The 20,593-nt window shown below is 45.2% G+C and overlaps 1 protein-coding gene across 1 annotated transcript in view; it reads right to left on the reverse strand.

Moving 5' to 3' along the window:
• Nucleotides 1-571: 571 nt before the first annotated feature.
• Nucleotides 572-20,593, reverse strand: part of LOC118371133 (mitogen-activated protein kinase 4-like) — a 33,006-nt gene continuing 12,984 nt past the window's right edge. Inside the window, exons 4-7 of the mRNA XM_052461112.1 lie at nt 9,448-9,592; nt 7,345-7,506; nt 6,840-7,053; nt 572-5,939 (exon numbers count right to left, since the gene is read on the reverse strand). Of these exons, the coding sequence (XP_052317072.1) occupies nt 4,352-5,939; nt 6,840-7,053; nt 7,345-7,506; nt 9,448-9,592 (2,109 nt within the window). The 3' untranslated portion in view covers nt 572-4,351. The remainder of the gene's footprint in view (nt 5,940-6,839; nt 7,054-7,344; nt 7,507-9,447; nt 9,593-20,593) is intronic.

The following is a 20,593-nucleotide window of genomic DNA, read 5'->3' on the forward strand; positions in this document are numbered from 1 at the left end:
TGTACGACACACACACGAACAAAACACGATGGCCATTTACCATCATTGGCTGCAAAATCCATCATTCTCCACAGCTATCAATCTTATTTATACTGTCTATGTATTTATTATTACTATTGACATTATTTTTATCATTATTATACAAATTACTATTAACGTTGTTATTATTATTATAATTAACATTATTATTAAGATGATTATTATCATTATTATTATTGACATTATTATTGACATTACTATTATTAACATTATTATTGACATTATTATCATTAACAGTATTACTATTAACATTATTAAGATTATTATTATCATTAACATTATTATTATTAAGATGATTATTATCATTATTATTAACATTATTATTATTGATATTATTATAATTACTATTATTAAGTTCAGAGGATTCATGCTCTTCACACCATATGTGATTATAATCTCTCTTTTTCTTATATAATCACCCGTAGACGACTGGTTTGACTTTAGCCTCCACGGGACCCAGATGTGCCAAAACAGGTAATAGGAGGAGATTTATCCCCAGCTCCAGCAGTGCTGATATCAGCGGTCAGAAGAAAATAAGAAGAAGAAAAAAACACCCTTCAAAAAATGTTCAGTCAACTTTTATTTGTCTGTTCATCATCTAAAGAGGAACTACAAAAGGGATAAGAGTAAATTGATTTCAGCTGTGAAAACTGCCGCTTCCACCATACGTGATACAAGCAGGACACCCTCAAGTAAAGATTGTCCACGATTTAACATTATTAAAGTCATGTAGTTAAAATCATTTGACAGTTTAATCAAGGACCAAGCCATGCAAAACTATTACATTCAGGGAGCTGGAACCATTGAGCTGTAGGCCTATTCTGAGGCTCATTCATGAACCGACTCAGACTAAAAGGGACATATTCTGTCACAACAAGCATATTGGATCTAACTATGTACAGTAATAGTCAAAGGTTTGGACACACCTTCTCAACCAAGGGTTTTTCATTATTTTTTACTATTTTCTACATCATATAATAAAATTGAAAACATCAAAACTATGAAATAACACATATGGAATCATGTAGTAACCAAACAAGTGCTAAACAAATCAAAAAAATATTTTATATTATTCAAAGTAGCCACCCTTTGCCTTGATGACAGCTTTGCACACTCTTGGCATTCTCTCAACCAGCTTCACCTGGAATGATTTTCCAACAGTTTTGAAGGAGTTCCCAAATATGCTGAGCACTTGTTGGCTGCTTTTCCTTCACTCTGCGGTCCAACTCATCCCAAACCATCTCAATTGGGTTGAGGTCGGGTGATTGTGGAGGCCATGTCATCTGATGCAGCACTCCATCACTCTCTTTGATCAAATAGCCCATACACAGCCTGGAGGTGTGTTGAGTCATTGTCCTGTTGAAAAACAAATGAAAGTCCCACTAAGTTCAAACCAGATGGAATGGCGTATTGCTGCAGAATGCTTATTATTGGTTTCCTTTAGAAGTGGTTTCTTTGCAGCAATTCGACCATGAAGGCCTGATTCACGCAGTCTCCTCTGAACAGTAGATGTTGAGATGTGTCTGTTACTTGAACTCTGTGAATCATTTATTTGAGCTGCAATTTCTGTGGCTGGTAACTCTAATGAACTTATCCTCTGCAGTAGAGGTAACTCTCTCTGGGTCTTCCTTTCCTGTGGCGGTTCTCATGAGAGCCAGTTTCATCATAGCGCTTGATGGTTTTTGCCACTGCACTTGAAGAAACTTTCAAAGTTCTTGAAATGTTCCGGATTGACTGACCTTTATTTCTTAAAGTAATGTTGGACTGTCATTTGTCTTTGCTTATTTGAGCTGTTCTTGTCATAATATGAAATTGGTATATTACCAAATAGGGCTATCTTCTGTATACCAACCCTATCTGGTCACAACACAACTGATTGGCTCAAATGCATTAAGAAGGGCAAAAAATACGCAAATGAACTTTTAGCAAGGCACACCTGTTAATTGAAATGCTTTCCAGGTGACTACCTCATGAAGCTGGTTGAGAGAATGCCAATAATGTGCAAAGTTGTCATCAAGGCAAAGGGTGTCTACTCTGAACAATCTCAAATTTAAAATGAATATTGATTTGTTTAACACCTTTTTGGTTTCTACCTGATTCCATATGTGTTATTTCATAGTGTTGAAGTCCTCACTGTTATTCTATAATGCAGAAAATAGTCAAACATAAATTAAAAACCCTGCAATGAGTAGGTGTATCCAAACTTTTGACTGGTACTGATATTATTGCTGACTGTTATTTTACCAGTAAAATATCATGGACTTGCCCAGATTACGTCTGTCACTGCACATGAAGCCTAATTGGCTTTTAAGAACCTGGTCCCTGGCAATGTCTGTCTGATGTGCTTTTGTTATTAAAACTTCGCTCTGCTCTGAAGATAGTTTGCACCCTGCAATTCCCAGAATTGACTATGTTAGCTCATTATGTCACTATGTCCCCTTTACAATGTCATGTGATATTGTGCAATAATACATTTCTCATGACTCGAGAGTATATCATTATGAAATACAACCATTTTTGAATGGTAGCTGTCATTGAATAGTAGTAACAATGGTAAAAGCATGAGACAAGATCTCCGTCCCCAATGGCAAACCCCAATTCCCAATTACAGTGCACTACTTTTGACCAGGGTCCATAGGGCTTTGGTCAAAAGTATTGCACTATAAAGGAATTGGGTGCCGTTTATTTGTTTGGGGTGCAGCCTAAAGAGTTTTGAGTGCTTGATGAGTGTGTGGCCTTTTTGCTGCACGGCCTTGTGCATGACTACTCCTTAGGCTTTCTGTTATCAGCTTGATATCAGCTAGGCTGACTGTGTTTGCCACTGTTCTAAGTATACCTCCCTGTGATGACAACGTGGATGTGCAGGTACTAGACAGATATATCTTACTGCATTACCGTGATAAAACTCCCTTTCAGCTAAATAATAACACACACACACACACACACACACACACACACATAAATCCCAAAAGCTGTACTTAACCTGTGAACAAACCATTACTGGCATCTGGAAGATGCTTTATGAAACAGCAGTTCAATGTATACAATTGTACAAGGCATACTGTCTGAAATCACAGCAGCAGTGTTCAACAGTAAAACCTCATTATATTGAGAGACCATCTCCCTTTGACTGTTATTTAACTCTGGTCCAGGTTGTTAGTGCGCCTTCCTCCATTAACACATTCCTTAGTAGAAGAAGGGGCTCTAATGCCACGGACCAGAGCTAACTGTTCTTATGCTAAGATGTGTATCTATAAATACATTCAGACTCCTTATAGGAGATACTTCCCACTCAATGGAAGATATTCGTATCATTCTTCTTAAGTATTTGCTGCAGGAAGATCTATAGTTACATCTAGAACATATCTAAACAACCTAAAGGGTTATGTTTGAAAGAGTAATTTCAACAAAATTATAACCAAATATAGCTGGCTGCGTTGTCTTTAAGCGATTTTGCTTTGCAATACCTGGACTTTCCTCTTTCCACCTAACTGTTGATCATTTGCAGGCATTCTTGTAATGAGTACAGTTGCTGCTTTCAAGCAACATACTGTATGCAGGCTTACTACATAGGCTTACGACTTTCCGTTAGATTCTGTAAAACATACATTCATTTACAGCAGTGACCTCAATGACATACTGTATGCAGTAGCAAAACCATCGGAAGCTCATTATGTTGTTTGTAGCTAACGGATCTTGATCCTCGCTTTTCTCTCCTCACCTCCTGCTCTGATCCAAAGGACCAGCATCATTCATTTAAGTGAGAAGGGTCAGTGTCAAGGCAACTTATGAAAAGTTGCACACCGCAATGATAACAGGTAAAAAAAAAAAGCTATTTTACACTGGGAGTAATCATTGGGAGTATACAGTATATAGAGTGTTTCTCCATACGTTTACTATTCTGTTAGTCAGCACCTCGCTTATTACTTTGGGTGTGAGTCAACTCGTGCTTTTTACAAGGCAAGTCTTACTAAGTATACCACAGTCCTTGGAAACGGCTCCCACAGTCTACCAGTGCTTTCTGTGGTAGAATTAAACACGGCTCCCACAGTCTACCAGTGCTTTCTGTGGTAGAATTAAACACGGCTCCCACAGTCTACCAGTGCTTTCTGTGGTAGAATTAAACACGGCTCCCACAGTCTACCAGTGCTTTCTGTGGTAGACTTAAACACAGCTCCCACAGTCTACCAGTGCTTTCTGTGGTACCCTAAAATGCAGCTCCCACAGTCTACCAGTGCTTTCTGTGGTAGCCTTAAAAGCAGTTCCCACAGTCTACCAGCACCCTCTGTGGTAGACTTGGACCTAGGTCCTATTAGGAGTTGGGAGTCTGATGTGGGGGTGGCCGGTGCTCCGGGAGTCGAGGTACCCTCTTGATGTTGGCCCGTTTGGCCCCGTCTGGGCTTCCCCCCAGGTCCTCACTCTGACCACAGAGCTTCAGCGCTCGAGAGATGAACATGTCTAGGTCAAACGGGCCCCCTTGCCCCCTGGAGGGAAGAGTCTGCGGGGGCTCATGAATCGACGAAGGAATGAGAGGTGACATTGGTGGAGGAGACGAGGGAGAACAGGGCAACAGGGAGGGAGGGGAATGGGACGCGGCAGGCGGGCTGAGTGTGTGACGCTTGTCCAGTCCACGTGATGGCTGTATGACCGGCGAACAACTGTGAAAGAGTGGGGCAGGGAGAGAGGTGGGAAAAGGGGGCAGCGGGGGTGAGCTGGGGTAGGACAGGGGCCCCTGGGGTGGGCTGGCGGAGGAAAGGAGTTCCTGGGGTGGGCTGGCGGAGGACAGGGGTTCCTGGGGTGAGCTGGGGTAGGACAGGGGTTCCTGGGGTGAGCTGGGGTAGGACAGGGGTTCCTGGGGTGAGCTGGGGTAGGACAGGGGTTCCTGGCGTGGGCTGGGGTAGGACAGGGGTCCCTGGGGTGAGATGGCAAAGGACAGGAGTTCCTGGGGTGAGCTGGGGTAGGACAGGGGTCCCTGGGGTGGGCTGGCGGAGGACAGGAGTTCCTGGGGTGGGCTGGGGGAGGACAGGGGTTCCTGGAGTGAGCTGGGGTAGGACAGGGGTTCCTGGGGTGGGCTGGGGTAGGACAGGGGTCCCTGGGGTGAGCTGGCGGAGGACAGGAGTTCCTGGGGTGGGCTGGGGTAGGACAGGGGTCCCTGGGGTGAGCTGGCGTAGGCCAGGGGTCCCTGGGGTGGGATGGCGGAGGATAGGAGTTCCTGGGGTGGGCTGGGGAAGGACAGGGGTCCCTGGGGTGGGCTGGCGGAGGATAGGAGTTCCTGGGGTGGGCTGGGGAAGGACAGGGGTCCCTGGGGTGGGCTGGGGAAGGACAGGAGTTCCTGGGGAGAGCTGGGGTAGGACAGGGGTTCCTGGGGTGGGCTGGCGGAGGACAGGCGAGTCTGTGTGCTCTCCACCCAGCGAGAGATCTCCTGGAATAGGTCCCAAGGTGGCTCCTCGACAGGCAGCTCCTTCACGCTGGCCCCTCTAGGCTCAGGCCCCTCAGGCACAGGGAGCTGGCTATTCCTCTTCCAGTGAGACAGGTCCAGGATCAGCTTGGGCTCGGAGTAGTGCTGCGGCTTGCCGTCCCTCCACGCAACCTTGTCCAGATAGGAAGGGGAGCCCACTTTGTAGTCACAGGAGCGACCACAGTCCAGCTCAGCATAAGCCCAGCCCCCACAGGCCCGCACCAGAGAGGAGTGGGAGTGGTCCAAGAAGCGCTCGGCAGAGCTGCTGTGGGAATACTTGCGAGGGTCCACCTGGGCCTCCTCCAACAGAGGGTAGGAACCTGCCCTGGGATCTCTCTGGACCTCCTCCTCTTTGGAGTTGACCACCTCCGAGACCCCAGGCATGCACTGACAGCCACCCTGCTGCTGCCAGTACAGGTCTGATGACAGGCTGGTATCATATCTGCACAGTGGAAACAAAGAGCTTGTCAATAAAACATCGCCTTTGCCATTTCAGTCTACTGAGGTGAAGACCATTTTGGTGTTATCTTTAAACTCTCTCTCTCTCACACACATACCCCACTGTGCACAGACCCCAATTCAACATATTTTCCACATTGGTTCAACATGTTAACCTCCACACAACAATTCCCTGGCTCTCTGTTAACCTCCACACAGTGTTTCCCTGGCTCTTTGTTAATCTCCACACAGCGTTTCCCTGGCTCTCTGTTAACCTCCACACAGCGTTTCCCTGGCTCTCTGTTAACCTCCACACAGCGTTTCCCTGGCTCTCTGTTAACCTCCACACAGCGTTTCCCTGGCTCTCCCGAAAGCCAATGAATCCAGTCGCTGTCTTTTACTAAACTTTATTTGGACTTTTCTTTCAAATCGTCATGTGCTTATTCCCTCGGGCTCATTGTGGGGTTGCTTTCTTTTTTGATGCTTTTTGTTGATGGCTTTACTTTCTAAGTGTGGTGTATCTGTTGTGTACAGTTCGAGATCATGATATCTCTTTCTCTTTACATGGTGTCACTGTGCTGTTCCCCCGAAATATGGTTGCTGTAGTGTGTGAAGTGTAACTGACACCATAGAATTCAATAGAAATTAATGGCATAGTACAATGTTGATGTATCTCTGTGGTTGATACCACAGGAGGTCGGTGGCACATTAATTGGGGAGGACGGGCTCGTGGTAATGGCTGGAGCAGAATCAGTGAAATGGTATCAAATACAACAAATATATGGTTTCCATGGTTTCCAGGTGTTTGATGCCATTCCATTTGCTCCGTTCCGTGTCATGTTAATTCCTTGTCACTAGTTGACACGACAGTACAAACAGATCTGAGACCAGGCTAGACACACACCTGTCCCAGTGAGAGCTAGAGGCCTGGCTGTGGCTGTGGCCGGGCTCCGTGACCAGGCTATCATCTAGCTCGTCCTCTATACGGAAGGGCTGGGGTGACATGGGCTCGTCCTGGGGACACGAGTACTGCTGCAGGAAGGGATGGGACAGGGCCGCCTCTGCCGTCAGCCGGTCCATGGGGTTAAAGGTCAGAATACGCTCCAGGAAGTCTATGGCTAGAGAAAGAGACGGGAACGGAGAATAGAAAAGGCTTTCAAATGATGCGTGCATATACAGTACCTGGCTGCAAGTAAGGTCATATAGCATCAGGAAATCGGTTGTATATGAATATAAGACAATCATGAATTTGAGACAAAACATTAGTTAGACATATGTCCTTGTTATTTTTAGTAACTCCAACATTTAACAGAAACTGTTGATTGTTTCACTGAGGTATAGTATAAAGGTGCCGTCTGATCTTAGTTGAAGAGTTTTTCGCTGCTCTCCCTCAACCCCATCCCTCTCACCGTCTGCATCGACTTCAGGTAGTAGTTCTCTGAAGGATCTCCTGACCCTCCAACCGTGGCTGACGTAGGAGGGGATGACCTGCCGGAGGTCGTGATGGTCCTCTTCCCTCAACACAGGCACCGTATACAGGATCAGCTGCATCTGCTCCAGCTCATGGGCTCCTGCGTATAGAGCAGCCAGGAGGAACCAGGCAGGAAGCCAGGAGGAACCAGGAAGTAAAGAAGCATTATGATTCTAAAACTAGAAAAGGTCATTGTCCTGAAGAAAAATTGTGTCTTGCTTCAGCTTTTTTATGGTAGAAGTTCAGAAGTTTGAATTGTTAAAGGTTAGTGTTGAAAGTTTGAGGATAATATAGTACTAGAAGTAGTGAGTTTTTAAAGATGGGTATTAAGATGGTCGGAGCAGGCTTCTGCGATAAGAAAAGTTTTACACCCTCGTGACTAATGGGCAGGCTACTGAGAAGGTCATAGGTTGAATTTGCAGACAGACCACACACTAAATATGTGTCAACAGGTCTGGATAAAACCATGTGTTACACGACCAAATTATTATCACGACACAAAGCCTAGTGAACATCAAAATGGTCCAATATCCAACAAAAGCATAATGTGTTTGAGTTTTGAGTTCTGATATTTGGCAAGCGTATTAAGGGGTACAGAAGTAGCTAATCCTAGGAAAATTAGACTTATTTGTCCTGATGGTGGCACTGTAGTGTTATAGGGCTTGAACCCACCATGGCTGCATGCAGCTATATTTTTATGGTACACTATCCCTTTTAAGGCTATATACAGTTAATTCAGAAAGTAGTCAGATCCCTTCCCTTTTTCCACATTTTGTTAGTCTAAAATGGATTAACTAAAAAATATTATCTTTGTCCTGACTGCCAAGCGTCACGTCTGGAGGAAACCTGGCACCATCTCTACGGTGAAGCATGGTGGTGGCAGCATCATGCTGTGGGGATGTTTTTCAGCGACAGGGACTGGGAGACTAGTCAGGATACAGGGAAAGATGAACGGAGCAAAGTACAGAGAGATCCTCGATGAAAACCTGCTCCAGAGCGAAGGTTCACCTTCGAACAGGACAAAGACCCTAAGCACACAGCCAAGACATCGCAGGAGCAGCTTTAAGACAAGTCTCTGAATGTCTTTGAGTAGGCCAGCCAGCTCCCCATCTAATCTGACAGAGCTTGAGAGGATCTGCAGACAAGAATGGGAGAAACTCCCCATATACAGGTGTGCCAAGCTTGTAGCATCATACCGAAGAAGAGGCTGTAATCACTGCCAAAGGTACTCAGGGTCTGAATACTTATGTAAATGTAATATTTCAGTTTTTTATTTTAATTTGTAAACATAAAAACCTTATGGTCATTATGGGGTATTGTGTGTTGATTGATTTTATTTCTTTATTTAACTAGGCAAGTCAGTTAAGAACCAAGTCTTATCTACAATGACGGCCTACCCCGGCCAAAACCCCAGCTAAACCCTAACCACACTGGGTTAGGGTTTGTGTGCCGTCCTATGGGACTCCCAATCACGGCCGGTTGTGATACAGCCTGGAATCAAACCAGGGTCTGTAGTGACGCGTCCAGCACTGAGATGCAGTGCCTTAGACCGCTGCACCACTCGGGAGACTTGATGAAGGGAAAAAAATATTTCATACATTTTAGAATAAGGCTGTAACTTAACAAAATGTGGAAGAATCAAGGTGTCTGAATACTTTCAGAATGCACTGCTCTGCCTATGGGCTCGGGTCAAATATAGTGCACAATATAGGGAATAGGGTGCCATTTGGGACACAACCCATATCCTGGATCATTTAGCTTTATTAACAATTAGGCGTACACTATTGAGCTGTGATTGGATAGAGAACAGACAGACAGGCAAATGGCAATTTCTGTATTATGCAAAAAAAAAGTTTAGCAAAAGTAAACTTACTCTTTCACTAGATCAAAAAGATCCTAATTTGACAAAAAAAGACTGTACTGGCCAACAGCATAAAAACAAATGTGTAATACCCTCAGTTTATCTAAATCATGAATCATTCAATCCATATGTCTCATATCATATTCATATCCACATCTCTCCACCTCAACAGTCTCCTACCTGCGAAGAGCATGCGGCCTGTAAGCATCTCTGCCAGGATGCAGCCAGCTGCCCACATATCGATGGCCTTGGTGTAGTTGTTGGGTGAGAGCAACAGGCGCGGAGACCGGTACCATTTAGTCACCAAGCCCTCTGACAGGTAGCCCTGGCCGATACACACAGACAACAACACACACAGGGTAAGCATGACAAGGAAATTAACACCGATGTACATTTTCCTGGCTCATTTCAATTCATCTTGATGGCTTTTGTACAGCTTTCCCCCAACTCTTCACACTCACCCATTACAGGTACACTCTTAGAATGAAAGGTGCTAAGTAGAACCATACAGGGTTCTTTGGCTTGTCCCCTTAAGGTAACCCTTGTTGGTGCTGGGTAGAAACCTTTGCAGGGGGTTCTATCTAGAACCCACAATGAACAGGTAGAAGCCACAAGTCTTGTTAGCCTTTAAAAGTGTATAATTTATGACAATACATTACATGTATGGCCATTATTTGAGGGCCTAGTTATACCCTAACACATTGATTTTAGGAATCCACTGGTTATGCTGGCTTGCAAAGTTATGGGTAATTCCTATTGAAATTCAGCCAGATTTAGGATATCCAACAATTGCATTCAGAATGACTGCCAGGGTTGGGACGATTGAGAATTTAGACTACCTCAAATCATTTAAACTGGAACAACCATCTCAGTAACGGGTGCAATAAATCAAATTACTAACAGATTGGATTAGTTTCTTTGTGTAGCATAAAATTAACCAACCAATCAGTGTACAGTACATGCAAAAACACAGATATTACAGTAAAACAAACTATTCTGAAAATCTCCCTGCAATAGAGCATGCTGGGAAATATTCATTTTGGTTCTATGTAGGACACTTCTTGCCTTCCAAAGAATTCCATAAAAAAAAGATTATTAGGATGTTAAAGGTTCTAGGTAGAACCCTTTGACTTACAAAAAACCCTTGTCTTCCAAAAAAGGGTTCTTCGGATCAAAACAGTTCTTGGTAGAACCCTATACCTCCGCAAAGAACCCTTTTGGGAACCCTTTTTTCTAAGAGTGTATAGAAGACAGTGTTCTTTTTCAGGTCATCTACAGTGGATCTAGAAATAGTATGGTGGAAGAGAAGGTCAGAGAAAAATCCTTTTCTGTCATCATTTATTATCCAATTACTGTTTCTTCCTCCATTGATGTGGTCTCTAACGCTGTTCTGCCTAGCGCCACACTGGTTTCATCTCGTTAGAGCAGCTCCCTTTTTAATGTATAACACACGTTACACAAACACACACACACACACACACACACACACACACACACACACACACACACACACACACACACACACACACACACACACACACACACACACACACACACACACACACACACACACACACACACACACACACACACACACACCTAACAAGAGACAGCGAGAGATTATGAAAACACAGCCACTGGTTTATGTCACGGGATACTAGGAGTGGTGGGTTGGAATCAGGCGCAGAGAGCAGGGTTCAGTATATTGTGATTTATTTATAAAAACGGTCACGCCAGCATACAGGGCGCATCGACCAGCCCAAACACAGGACCAAACAGTCCGGATAATACACACATGAAAACCACTATCCAACAGAGTAACAAAAACAATCCCGTACAAAACAAGGGCGGGACAACCTACTACATATAGGGAAGCTAATTCAACTAAAATACACACAGGTGAAACTAATAAGACAAAACCAACAGACAAACGAAAAAGGGATCGGTAGCGGCTAGTAGGACGGTGACGACGACCGCCGAGCACCGCCCGAACAGGCAGGGGAGCCAACTTCGGCGGAAGTCGTGACAGTTTATAACAATACATTCACAGCGAGCGACCTCTGCAGGCTCTTGAATTTAATGCATTGCAACCCCAGTGCAATGCAAGCATTTCCTGTCCTCTCTGTCCCTCCCCTCCACTCTCTGCCAATGGATGACGGATGGAGCAATGTTAAATGATGGACGGACGGAGCAAAGTTAAGTGCATTGAGGACGTCGTCCCCACAGTGGCTGTACTTACATACCCCAACCAGAAGCAATGGATTACAGGCAACATTCACACTGAGCTAAAGGGTAGAGCTGCCGCTTTCAAGGTGCGGGACTCTAACCCGGAAGCTTACAAGAAATCCCGCTATGCCCGCCAACGAACCATCAAACAGGCAAAGCATCTATACAGGACTAAGATTGAATCATACTTCACCGGCTCCGAAGCTCGTCGGATGTGGCAGGGCTTGCAAACTATTACAGACTACAAAGGAAGCACAGCCGCGAGCTGCCCAGTGACACGAGCCTACCAGAAGAGCTAAATCACTTACAGTGGGGCAAAAAAGTATTTAGTCAGCCACCAATTGTGCAAGTTCTCCCACTTAAAAAGATGAGAGAGGTCTGTAATTTTCATCATAGGTACACTTCAACTATGACAGACAAAATGAGAGAAAAAAAATCCAGAAAATCACATTGTAGGATTCTTAATGAATTTATTTGCAAATGGTGGAAAATAAGTATTTGGTCAATAACAAAAGTTTATCTCAATACTTTGTTATATACCCTTTGTTGGCAATGACAGAGGTCAAACGTTTTCTGTAAGTCTTCACAAACTGTTGCTGGTATTTTGGCCCATTCCTCCATGCAGAGCAGTGATGTTTGGGGCTGTTGCTGGGCAACACGGACTTTCAACTCCCTCCAAAGATTTTCTATGGGGTTGAGATCTGGAGACTGGCTAGGCCACTCCAGGACCTTGAAATGCCACTCCTTCGTTGCCCAGGTGGTGTGTTTGGGATCATTGTCATGCTGAAAGACCCAGCCACGTTTCATCTTCAATGCCCTTGCTGATGGAAGGAGGTTTTCACTCAAAATCTCATGATACATGGCCCCATTCATTCTTTCCTTTACACGGATCAGTCGTCCTGGTCTCTTTGCAGAAAAACAGCCCCAAAGCATGATGTTTCCACCCCCATGCTTCACAGCAGGTATGGTGTTCTTTGGATGCAACTCAGCATTCTTTGTCCTCCAAACGCGACGAGTTGAGTTTTTACCAAAAAGTTATATTTTGGTTTCATCTGACCATATGACATTCTCCCAATCTTCTTCTGGATTATCCAAATGCTCTCTAGCAAACTTCAGACGGGCCTGGACATGTACTGGCTTAAGCAGGGGGACACGTCTGGCACTGCAGGGTTTGAGTCCCTGGCGGCGTAGTGTGTTACTGATGGTAGGCATTGTTACTTTGGTCCCAGCTCTCTGCAGGTCATTCACTAGTTCCACCCGTGTGGTTCTGGAATTTTTGCTCACCGTTCTTGTGAGCATTTTGACCCCACGGGGTGAGATCTTGCATGGGGCCCCAGATCGAGGGAGATTATCAGTGGTCTTGTATGTCTTCCATTTCCAAATCATTGCTCCCACAGTTGATTTCTTCAAACCAAGCTGATTATCTATTGCAGATTCAGTCTTCCCAGCCTGGTGCAGGTCTACAATTTTGTTTCTGGTGTCCTTTGACAGCTCTTTGGTCTTGGCCATAGTGGAGTTTGGAGTGTGACTGTTTGAGGTTGTGGACAGGTGTCTTTTACACTGATAACAAGTTAAAACAGGTGCCATTAATACAGGTAACGAGTGGAGGACAGAGGAGCCTCTTAAAGAAGAAGTTACAGGTCTGTGAGAGCCAGAAATCTTGCTTGTTTGTAGGTGACCAAATACTTATTTTTTCACCATAATTTGCAAATAAATTCATTAAAAATCCTACAATGTGATTTTCTGGAATTTTTTTTCATTCATTCATTTTGTCTGTCATATTTGAAGTGTACCTATGATGAAAATTACAGGCCTCACATCTTTTTAAGTGGGAGAACTTTTGGTGGCTGACTAAATACATTTTTGCCCCACTGTACATGCTCGCTTCGAGGCAAGCAACACTGAGGCATGCATGAGAGCATCAGCTGTTCCGGACGACTGTGTGATCACGCTCTCCGTAGCCGACGTGAGTAAGACCTTTAAACAGGTCAATATACACAAGGCTGCGGGGACAGACGGATTACCAGGACGTGTGCTCCGAGCATGTGCTCACCAACTGGCAGGTGTCTTCACTGACATTTTCAACATGTCCCTGATTGAGTCTGTAATACCAACATGCTTCAAGCAGACCACCATAGTCCCTGTGCCATAGAACACTAAGGCAACCTGCCTAAATGACTACAGACCCGTAGCACTCACGTCCGTAACCTTGAAATGCTTTGAAAGGCTGGTAATGGCTCACATCAACACCATTATCCCAGAAACCCTAGACCCACTCCAATTTGTATGCCGCCCAAACAGATCCACAGATGATGCAATCTCTATTGCACTCCACACTGCCCTTTCCCACCTGGACAAAAGGAACACCTATGTGAGAATGCTACTCATTGACTACAGTGCAGCGTTCAACACCATAGTACCCTCAAAGCTCATCACGAAGCTAAGGAACCTGGGACTAAACACCTCCCACTGCAACTGGATCCTGCACTTCCTGACGGGCCGCCCCCAGGTGGCAATCCTCAACACTGGAGCTCCCCAGGGGTGCGTGCTCAGTCCCCTCCTGTACTCCCTGTTCACCCATGACTGCATGGCCAGGCACGACTCCAACACCATCATTAAGTTTGCTGACGAAACAACAGTGGTAGACCTGATCACAGACAACAACGAGACAGCCTATAGGGAAGAGGTCAGAGACCTGGCCGGGTGGTGCCAGAATAACAACCTATCCCTCAACGTAACCAAGACTAAGGAGATGATTGTGGACTACAGGAAAAGGAGCACCGAGCACGTCCCCATTCTCATCGACGGGGCTGTAGTGGAGCAGGTTGAGAGTAAATTCTTTGGTGTCCACATCAACAACAAACTAGATTGGTCCAAACACACCAAGACAGTCGTGAAAAGGGCACGACAAAGCCGATTCCCCCTCAAGAAACAAAAAAGATTTGGCACGGGTCTTGAGATCCTCAAAAGGTTCTACAGCTGCAACATCGAGAGCATCCTGACCTGTTGCCTCACTGCCTGGTACGGCGATTGCTCGGCCTCCGACCGTAATGCACTTCAGAGAGTAGTGCGTACGGCCCAGTACATCACTGGGGCAAAGCTGCCTGCCATCCAGGACCTCTACACCAGGCGGTGTCAGAGGAAGGCCCTAAAAATTGTCCAAGACCCCAGCCACCCCAGTCATAGACTGTTCTCTCTACTACCGCATGGCAAGCGGTACCGGAATGCCAAGTCTAGGACAAAAATTAATGACGGAGCACTGCTCAATGTTTGATGAGAAGCAGCTAAAATAGCCTTAAAGCATCCCTACATCCCCCTCTCCCCAAATGTCCTTCATTTCACCCTTCTCACCCTCCCTCCCTCCCTCCTTCTCTCCTTTCTCACCCTCCCTCCCTCCTTCCTTCTCTCCTTTCTCACCGCCTCCCCCTCTCCCCAACTGTACTTCATTTCACCCCTCCCCCCTCCCCCCCCCCCTCCCACCTTCCCTCTCTCCTTTCTCACCACCTCCCCCTCTCCCCAACTGTACTTCATTTCACCCCTCCCTCCCTCCTACCTTCCCTCCCTCCTTTCTCACCACCTCCCCCTCTCCCTGACTCTCCGGGTGATTAATAATTTGTGGAGTTTGACAGGGTTGGCTCAGCAGGTAGAGAGATTCAGATGGGCCTCCTCTGATTAAGCAATCTGTCAAATCTCTGCTTAACTTCCAAAAGCACGGTTTAGTCAGTCACTGATGATTCCAAAGGCTGAGTCAGATTTACAATGATAGCTTTATGGCTGTGTCCTAAATGGCAACGTGTTCCCTTTATTGTGCACTACTTTTGACAAGGGCTCATAGGGTTCTGGTCAGAAATAGAGCACTTATGAGGAGAATACGATGCATTTGGGACGTATCCGATTTCTATATTTTTTAATTGAGTCTTTTGACAGTAAGGAGGCGTTATTCATGTGTCGTTAGCACTTCAATCAAAGCTTCGGTCATAACGCCAACACTTGCAAAAGAATGGGAGGGCTGATGACAACATAATGCTTTTTGCCAACCCTCTGCCACAGACTGACAGGCTTACTTACAGTCGTGAGACAAGCCCACAAGTGACTTCAAGCGATATGAGCAGTTAAAAATGGATGTGTCACCTGTCAAATACCTCTTGATTTGAGGCTGATGCCAAATTCCTGTCATCGCTGTGTCTGCAAGTTTATTTTTAGATGAAACATTCTCTTGATCGTGGCACTATCAAGTATCCTCTCCTACTCCACCTCACTGCTTGCAATTTACCAAGACAAGAATTATCCCAGCCTGGAGCATGGGCCTACCAGCCTCCCTCTCAGTAAGCCCCCTGCAAGGCTGGCATGGCATGTGGAGGAGCGCCAGAGCTTTCTGGTAGACTTTTTATTTTTTACCTTTATTTAACTAGGCAAGTCAGTTAAGAACAAATTGTTATTTACAATGACGGCCTACCCCGGCCAAACGCTAGGCCAATTGTGCGCCGCCCTATGGGACTCCCAATCACGTTCGGTTGTAATACAGCCTGGATTCAAACCAGGTTGTCTGTCGTGACACCTCTAGCACTCAAATGCAATGCCTTAGACCGCTGCGCCACTTGGGAACCCTATAGACTCTATAATTGTGTCTGAAATTGCATCAAATTCCATATATATAGGGCACTACTTTTGACCAGCCATATAAGCTCTAGTCAAAAGTAGTGCCCTAGGAAATAGTGGTGCAGCTCGAAAGGGAATCGGGTTCCATTTTGGATACACTGCATTTCTCTCCTCTCTGAATCAACACAGGACTGTTAGAGAAGTTCACTACTAAACATTCAGTACAGTAGCTAGGTACACACTCTGTGCAGGCCTGTTAGAGTTCACTACTAAACATTCAGTACAGTAGCTGGGTACACACTCTGTGCAGGCCTGTTAGAGAAGTTCACTACTAAACATTCAGTACAGTAGCTGGGTACACACTCTGTGCAGGCCTGTTAGAGAAGTTCACTACTAAACATTCAGTACAGTAGCTGGGTACACACTCTGTGCAGGCCTGTTAGAGTTCACTACTAAACATTCAGTACAGTAGCTGGGTACACACTCTGTGCAGGACTGTTAGAGAAGTTCACTACTAAACATTCAGTACAGTAGCTGGGTACACACTCTGTGCAGGCCTGTTAGAGTTCACTACTAAACATTCAGTACAGTAGCTGGGTACACACTCTGTGCAGGACTGTTAGAGTTCACTACTAAACATTCAGTACAGTAGCTGGGTACACACTCTGTGCAGGCCTGTTAGAGTTCACTACTAAACATTCAGTACAGTAGCTGGGTACACACTCTGTGCAGGCCTGTTAGAGTTCACTACTAAACATTCAGTACAGTAGCTAGGTACACACTCTGTGCAGGCCTGTTAGAGTTCACTACTAAACATTCAGTACAGTAGCTGGGTACACACTCTGTGCAGGACTGTTAGAGTTCACTACTAAACATTCAGTACAGTAGCTGGGTACACACTCTGTGCAGGCCTGTTAGAGTTCACTACTAAACATTCAGTACAGTAGCTAGGTACACACTCTGTGCAGGACTGTTAGAGTTCACTACTAAACATTCAGTACAGTAGCTAGGTACACTCTGTGCAGGCCTGTTAGAGTTCACTACTAAACATTCAGTACAGTAGCTAGGTACACACTCTGTGCAGGACTGTTAGAGTTCACTACTAAACATTCAGTACAGTAGCTGGGTACACACTGTGCAGGCCTGTTAGAGTTCACTACTAAACATTCAGTACAGTAGCTGGGTACACACTGTGCAGGACTGTTAGAGTTCACTACTAAACATTCAGTACAGTAGCTGGGTACACACTGTGCAGGCCTGTTAGAGTTCACTACTAAACATTCAGTACAGTAGCTGGGTACACACTCTGTGCAGGACTGTTAGAGTTCACTACTAAACATTCAGTACAGTAGCTGGGTACACACTCTGTGCAGGCCTGTTAGAGTTCACTACTAAACATTCAGTACAGTAGCTGGGTACACACTCTGTGCAGGACTGTTAGAGAAGTTCACTACTAACAATTCAGTACAGTAGCTGGGTATACACTCTGTGCAGGACTGTTAGAGAAGTTCACTACTAAACATTCAGTACAGTAGCTGGGTACACACTCTGTGCAGGACTGTTAGAGAAGTTCACTACTAAACATTCAGTACAGTAGCTGGGTACACACTCTGTGCAGGCCTGTTAGAGTTCACTACTAAACATTCAGTACAGTAGCTGGGTACACACTCTGTGCAGGCCTGTTAGAGTTCACTACTAAACATTCAGTACAGTAGCTAGGTACACACTCTGTGCAGGCCTGTTAGAGTTCACTACTAAACATTCAGTACAGTAGCTGGGTACACACTCTGTGCAGGCCTGTTAGAGTTCACTACTAAACATTCAGTACAGTAGCTGGGTACACACTCTGTGCAGGCCTGTTAGAGTTCACTACTAAACATTCAGTACAGCAGCTGGGTACACACTCTGTGCAGGCCTGTTAGAGTTCACTACTAAACATTCAGTACAGTAGCTGGGTACACACTCTGTGCAGGCCTGTTAGAGAAGTTCACTACTAAACATTCAGTACAGCAGCTGGGTACACACTCTGTGCAGGCCTGTTAGAGAAGTTCACTACTAAACATTCAGTACAGTAGCTAGGTACACACTCTGTGCAGGCCTGTTAGAGAAGTTCACTACTAAACATTCAGTACAGTAGCTGGGTACACACTCTGTGCAGGCCTGTTAGAGAAGTTCACTACTAAACATTCAGTACAGCAGCTGGGTACACACTCTGTGCAGGCCTGTTAGAGAAGTTCACTACTAAACATTCAGTACAGTAGCTAGGTACACACTCTGTGCAGGCCTGTTAGAGAAGTTCACTACTAAACATTCAGTACAGTAGCTGGGTACACACTCTGTGCAGGCCTGTTAGAGAAGTTCACTACTAAACATTCAGTACAGTAGCTGGGTACACACTCTGTGCAGGCCTGTTAGAGAAGTTCACTACTAAACATTCAGTACAGCAGCTGGGTACACACTCTGTGCAGGCCTGTTCGAGTTCACTACTAAGCATTCAGTACAGTAGCTGGGTACACACTGTGCAGGCCTGTTAGAGAAGTTCACTACTAAACATTCAGTACAGTAGCTGGGTACACACTCTGTGCAGGCCTGTTAGAGAAGTTCACTACTAAACATTCAGTACAGTAGCTGGGTACACACTGTGCAGGCCTGTTAGAGTTCACTACTAAACATTCAGTACAGTAGCTAGGTACACACTCTGTGCAGGCCTGTTAGAGTTCACTACTAAACATTCAGTACAGTAGCTGGGTACACACTCTGTGCAGGCCTGTTAGAGTTCACTACTAAACATTCAGTACAGTAGCTGGGTACACACTGTGCAGGCCTGTTAGAGTTCACTACTAAACATTCAGTACAGTAGCTGGGTACACACTCTGTGCAGGCCTGTTAGAGTTCACTACTAAACATTCAGTACAGTAGCTGGGTACACACTCTGTGCAGGCCTGTTAGAGTTCACTACTAAACATTCAGTACAGTAGCTGGGTACACACTCTGTGCAGGCCTGTTAGAGAAGTTCACTACTAAACATTCAGTACAGTAGCTGGGTACACACTCTGTGCAGGCCTGTTAGAGTTCACTACTAAACATTCAGTACAGTAGCTGGGTACACACTCTGTGCAGGACTGTTAGAGAAGTTCACTACTAAACATTCAGTACAGTAGCTGGGTACACACTCTGTGCAGGCCTGTTAGAGTTCACTACTAAACATTCAGTACAGTAGCTGGGTACACACTCTGTGCAGGCCTGTTAGAGTTCACTACTAAACATTCAGTACAGTAGCTGGGTACACACTCTGTGCAGGACTGTTAGAGAAGTTCACTACTAAACATTCAGTACAGTAGCTGGGTACACACTCTGTGCAGGCCTGTTAGAGTTCACTACTAAACATTCAGTACAGTAGCTAGGTACACACTCTGTGCAGGCCTGTTAGAGTTCACTACTAAACATTCAGTACAGCAGCTGGGTACACACTCTGTGCAGGCCTGTTAGAGTTCACTACTAAACATTCAGTACAGCAGCTGGGTACACACTCTGTGCAGGCCTGTTAGAGTTCACTACTAAACATTCAGTACAGTAGCTAGGTACACACTCTGTGCAGGCCTGTTAGAGTTCACTACTAAACATTCAGTACAGTAGCTGGGTACACACTCTGTGCAGGCCTGTTAGAGTTCACTACTAAACATTCAGTACAGTAGCTGGGTACACACTCTGTGCAGGACTGTTAGAGAAGTTCACTACTAAACATTCAGTACAGTAGCTAGGTACACACTCTGTGCAGGACTGTTAGAGAAGTTCACTACTAAACATTCAGTACAGTAGCTGGGTACACACTCTGTGCAGGCCTGTTAGAGAAGTTCACTACTAAACATTCAGTACAGTAGCTAGGTACACACTGTGCAGGCCTGTTAGAGTTCACTACTAAACATTCAGTACAGTAGCTAGGTACACACTCTGTGCAGGCCTGTTAGAGTTCACTACTAAACATTCAGTACAGTAGCTAGGTACACACTCTGTGCAGGCCTGTTAGAGTTCACTACTAAACATTCAGTACAGTAGCTAGGTACACACTCTGTGCAGGCCTGTTAGAGTTCACTACTAAACATTCAGTACAGTAGCTAGGTACACACTCTGTGCAGGCCTGTTAGAGTTCACTACTAAACATTCAGTACAGTAGCTAGGTACACACTCTGTGCAGGCCTGTTAGAGTTCACTACTAAACATTCAGTACAGTAGCTAGGTACACACTCTGTGCAGGCCTGTTAGAGTTCACTACTAAACATTCAGTACAGTAGCTGGGTACACACTGTGCAGGCCTGTTAGAGTTCACTACTAAACATTCAGTACAGTAGCTAGGTACACACTGTGCAGGCCTGTTAGAGTTCACTACTAAACATTCAGTACAGTAGCTAGGTACACACTGTGCAGGCCTGTTAGAGTTCACTACTAAACATTCAGTACAGTAGCTAGGTACACACTCTGTCTGGACTGAGGAGTATCTGTG

Source organism: Oncorhynchus keta, chromosome 14 (genome assembly GCF_023373465.1).
Source record: "Oncorhynchus keta strain PuntledgeMale-10-30-2019 chromosome 14, Oket_V2, whole genome shotgun sequence".
In the NCBI taxonomy this organism is placed as follows: Eukaryota; Metazoa; Chordata; class Actinopteri; order Salmoniformes; family Salmonidae; genus Oncorhynchus; species Oncorhynchus keta.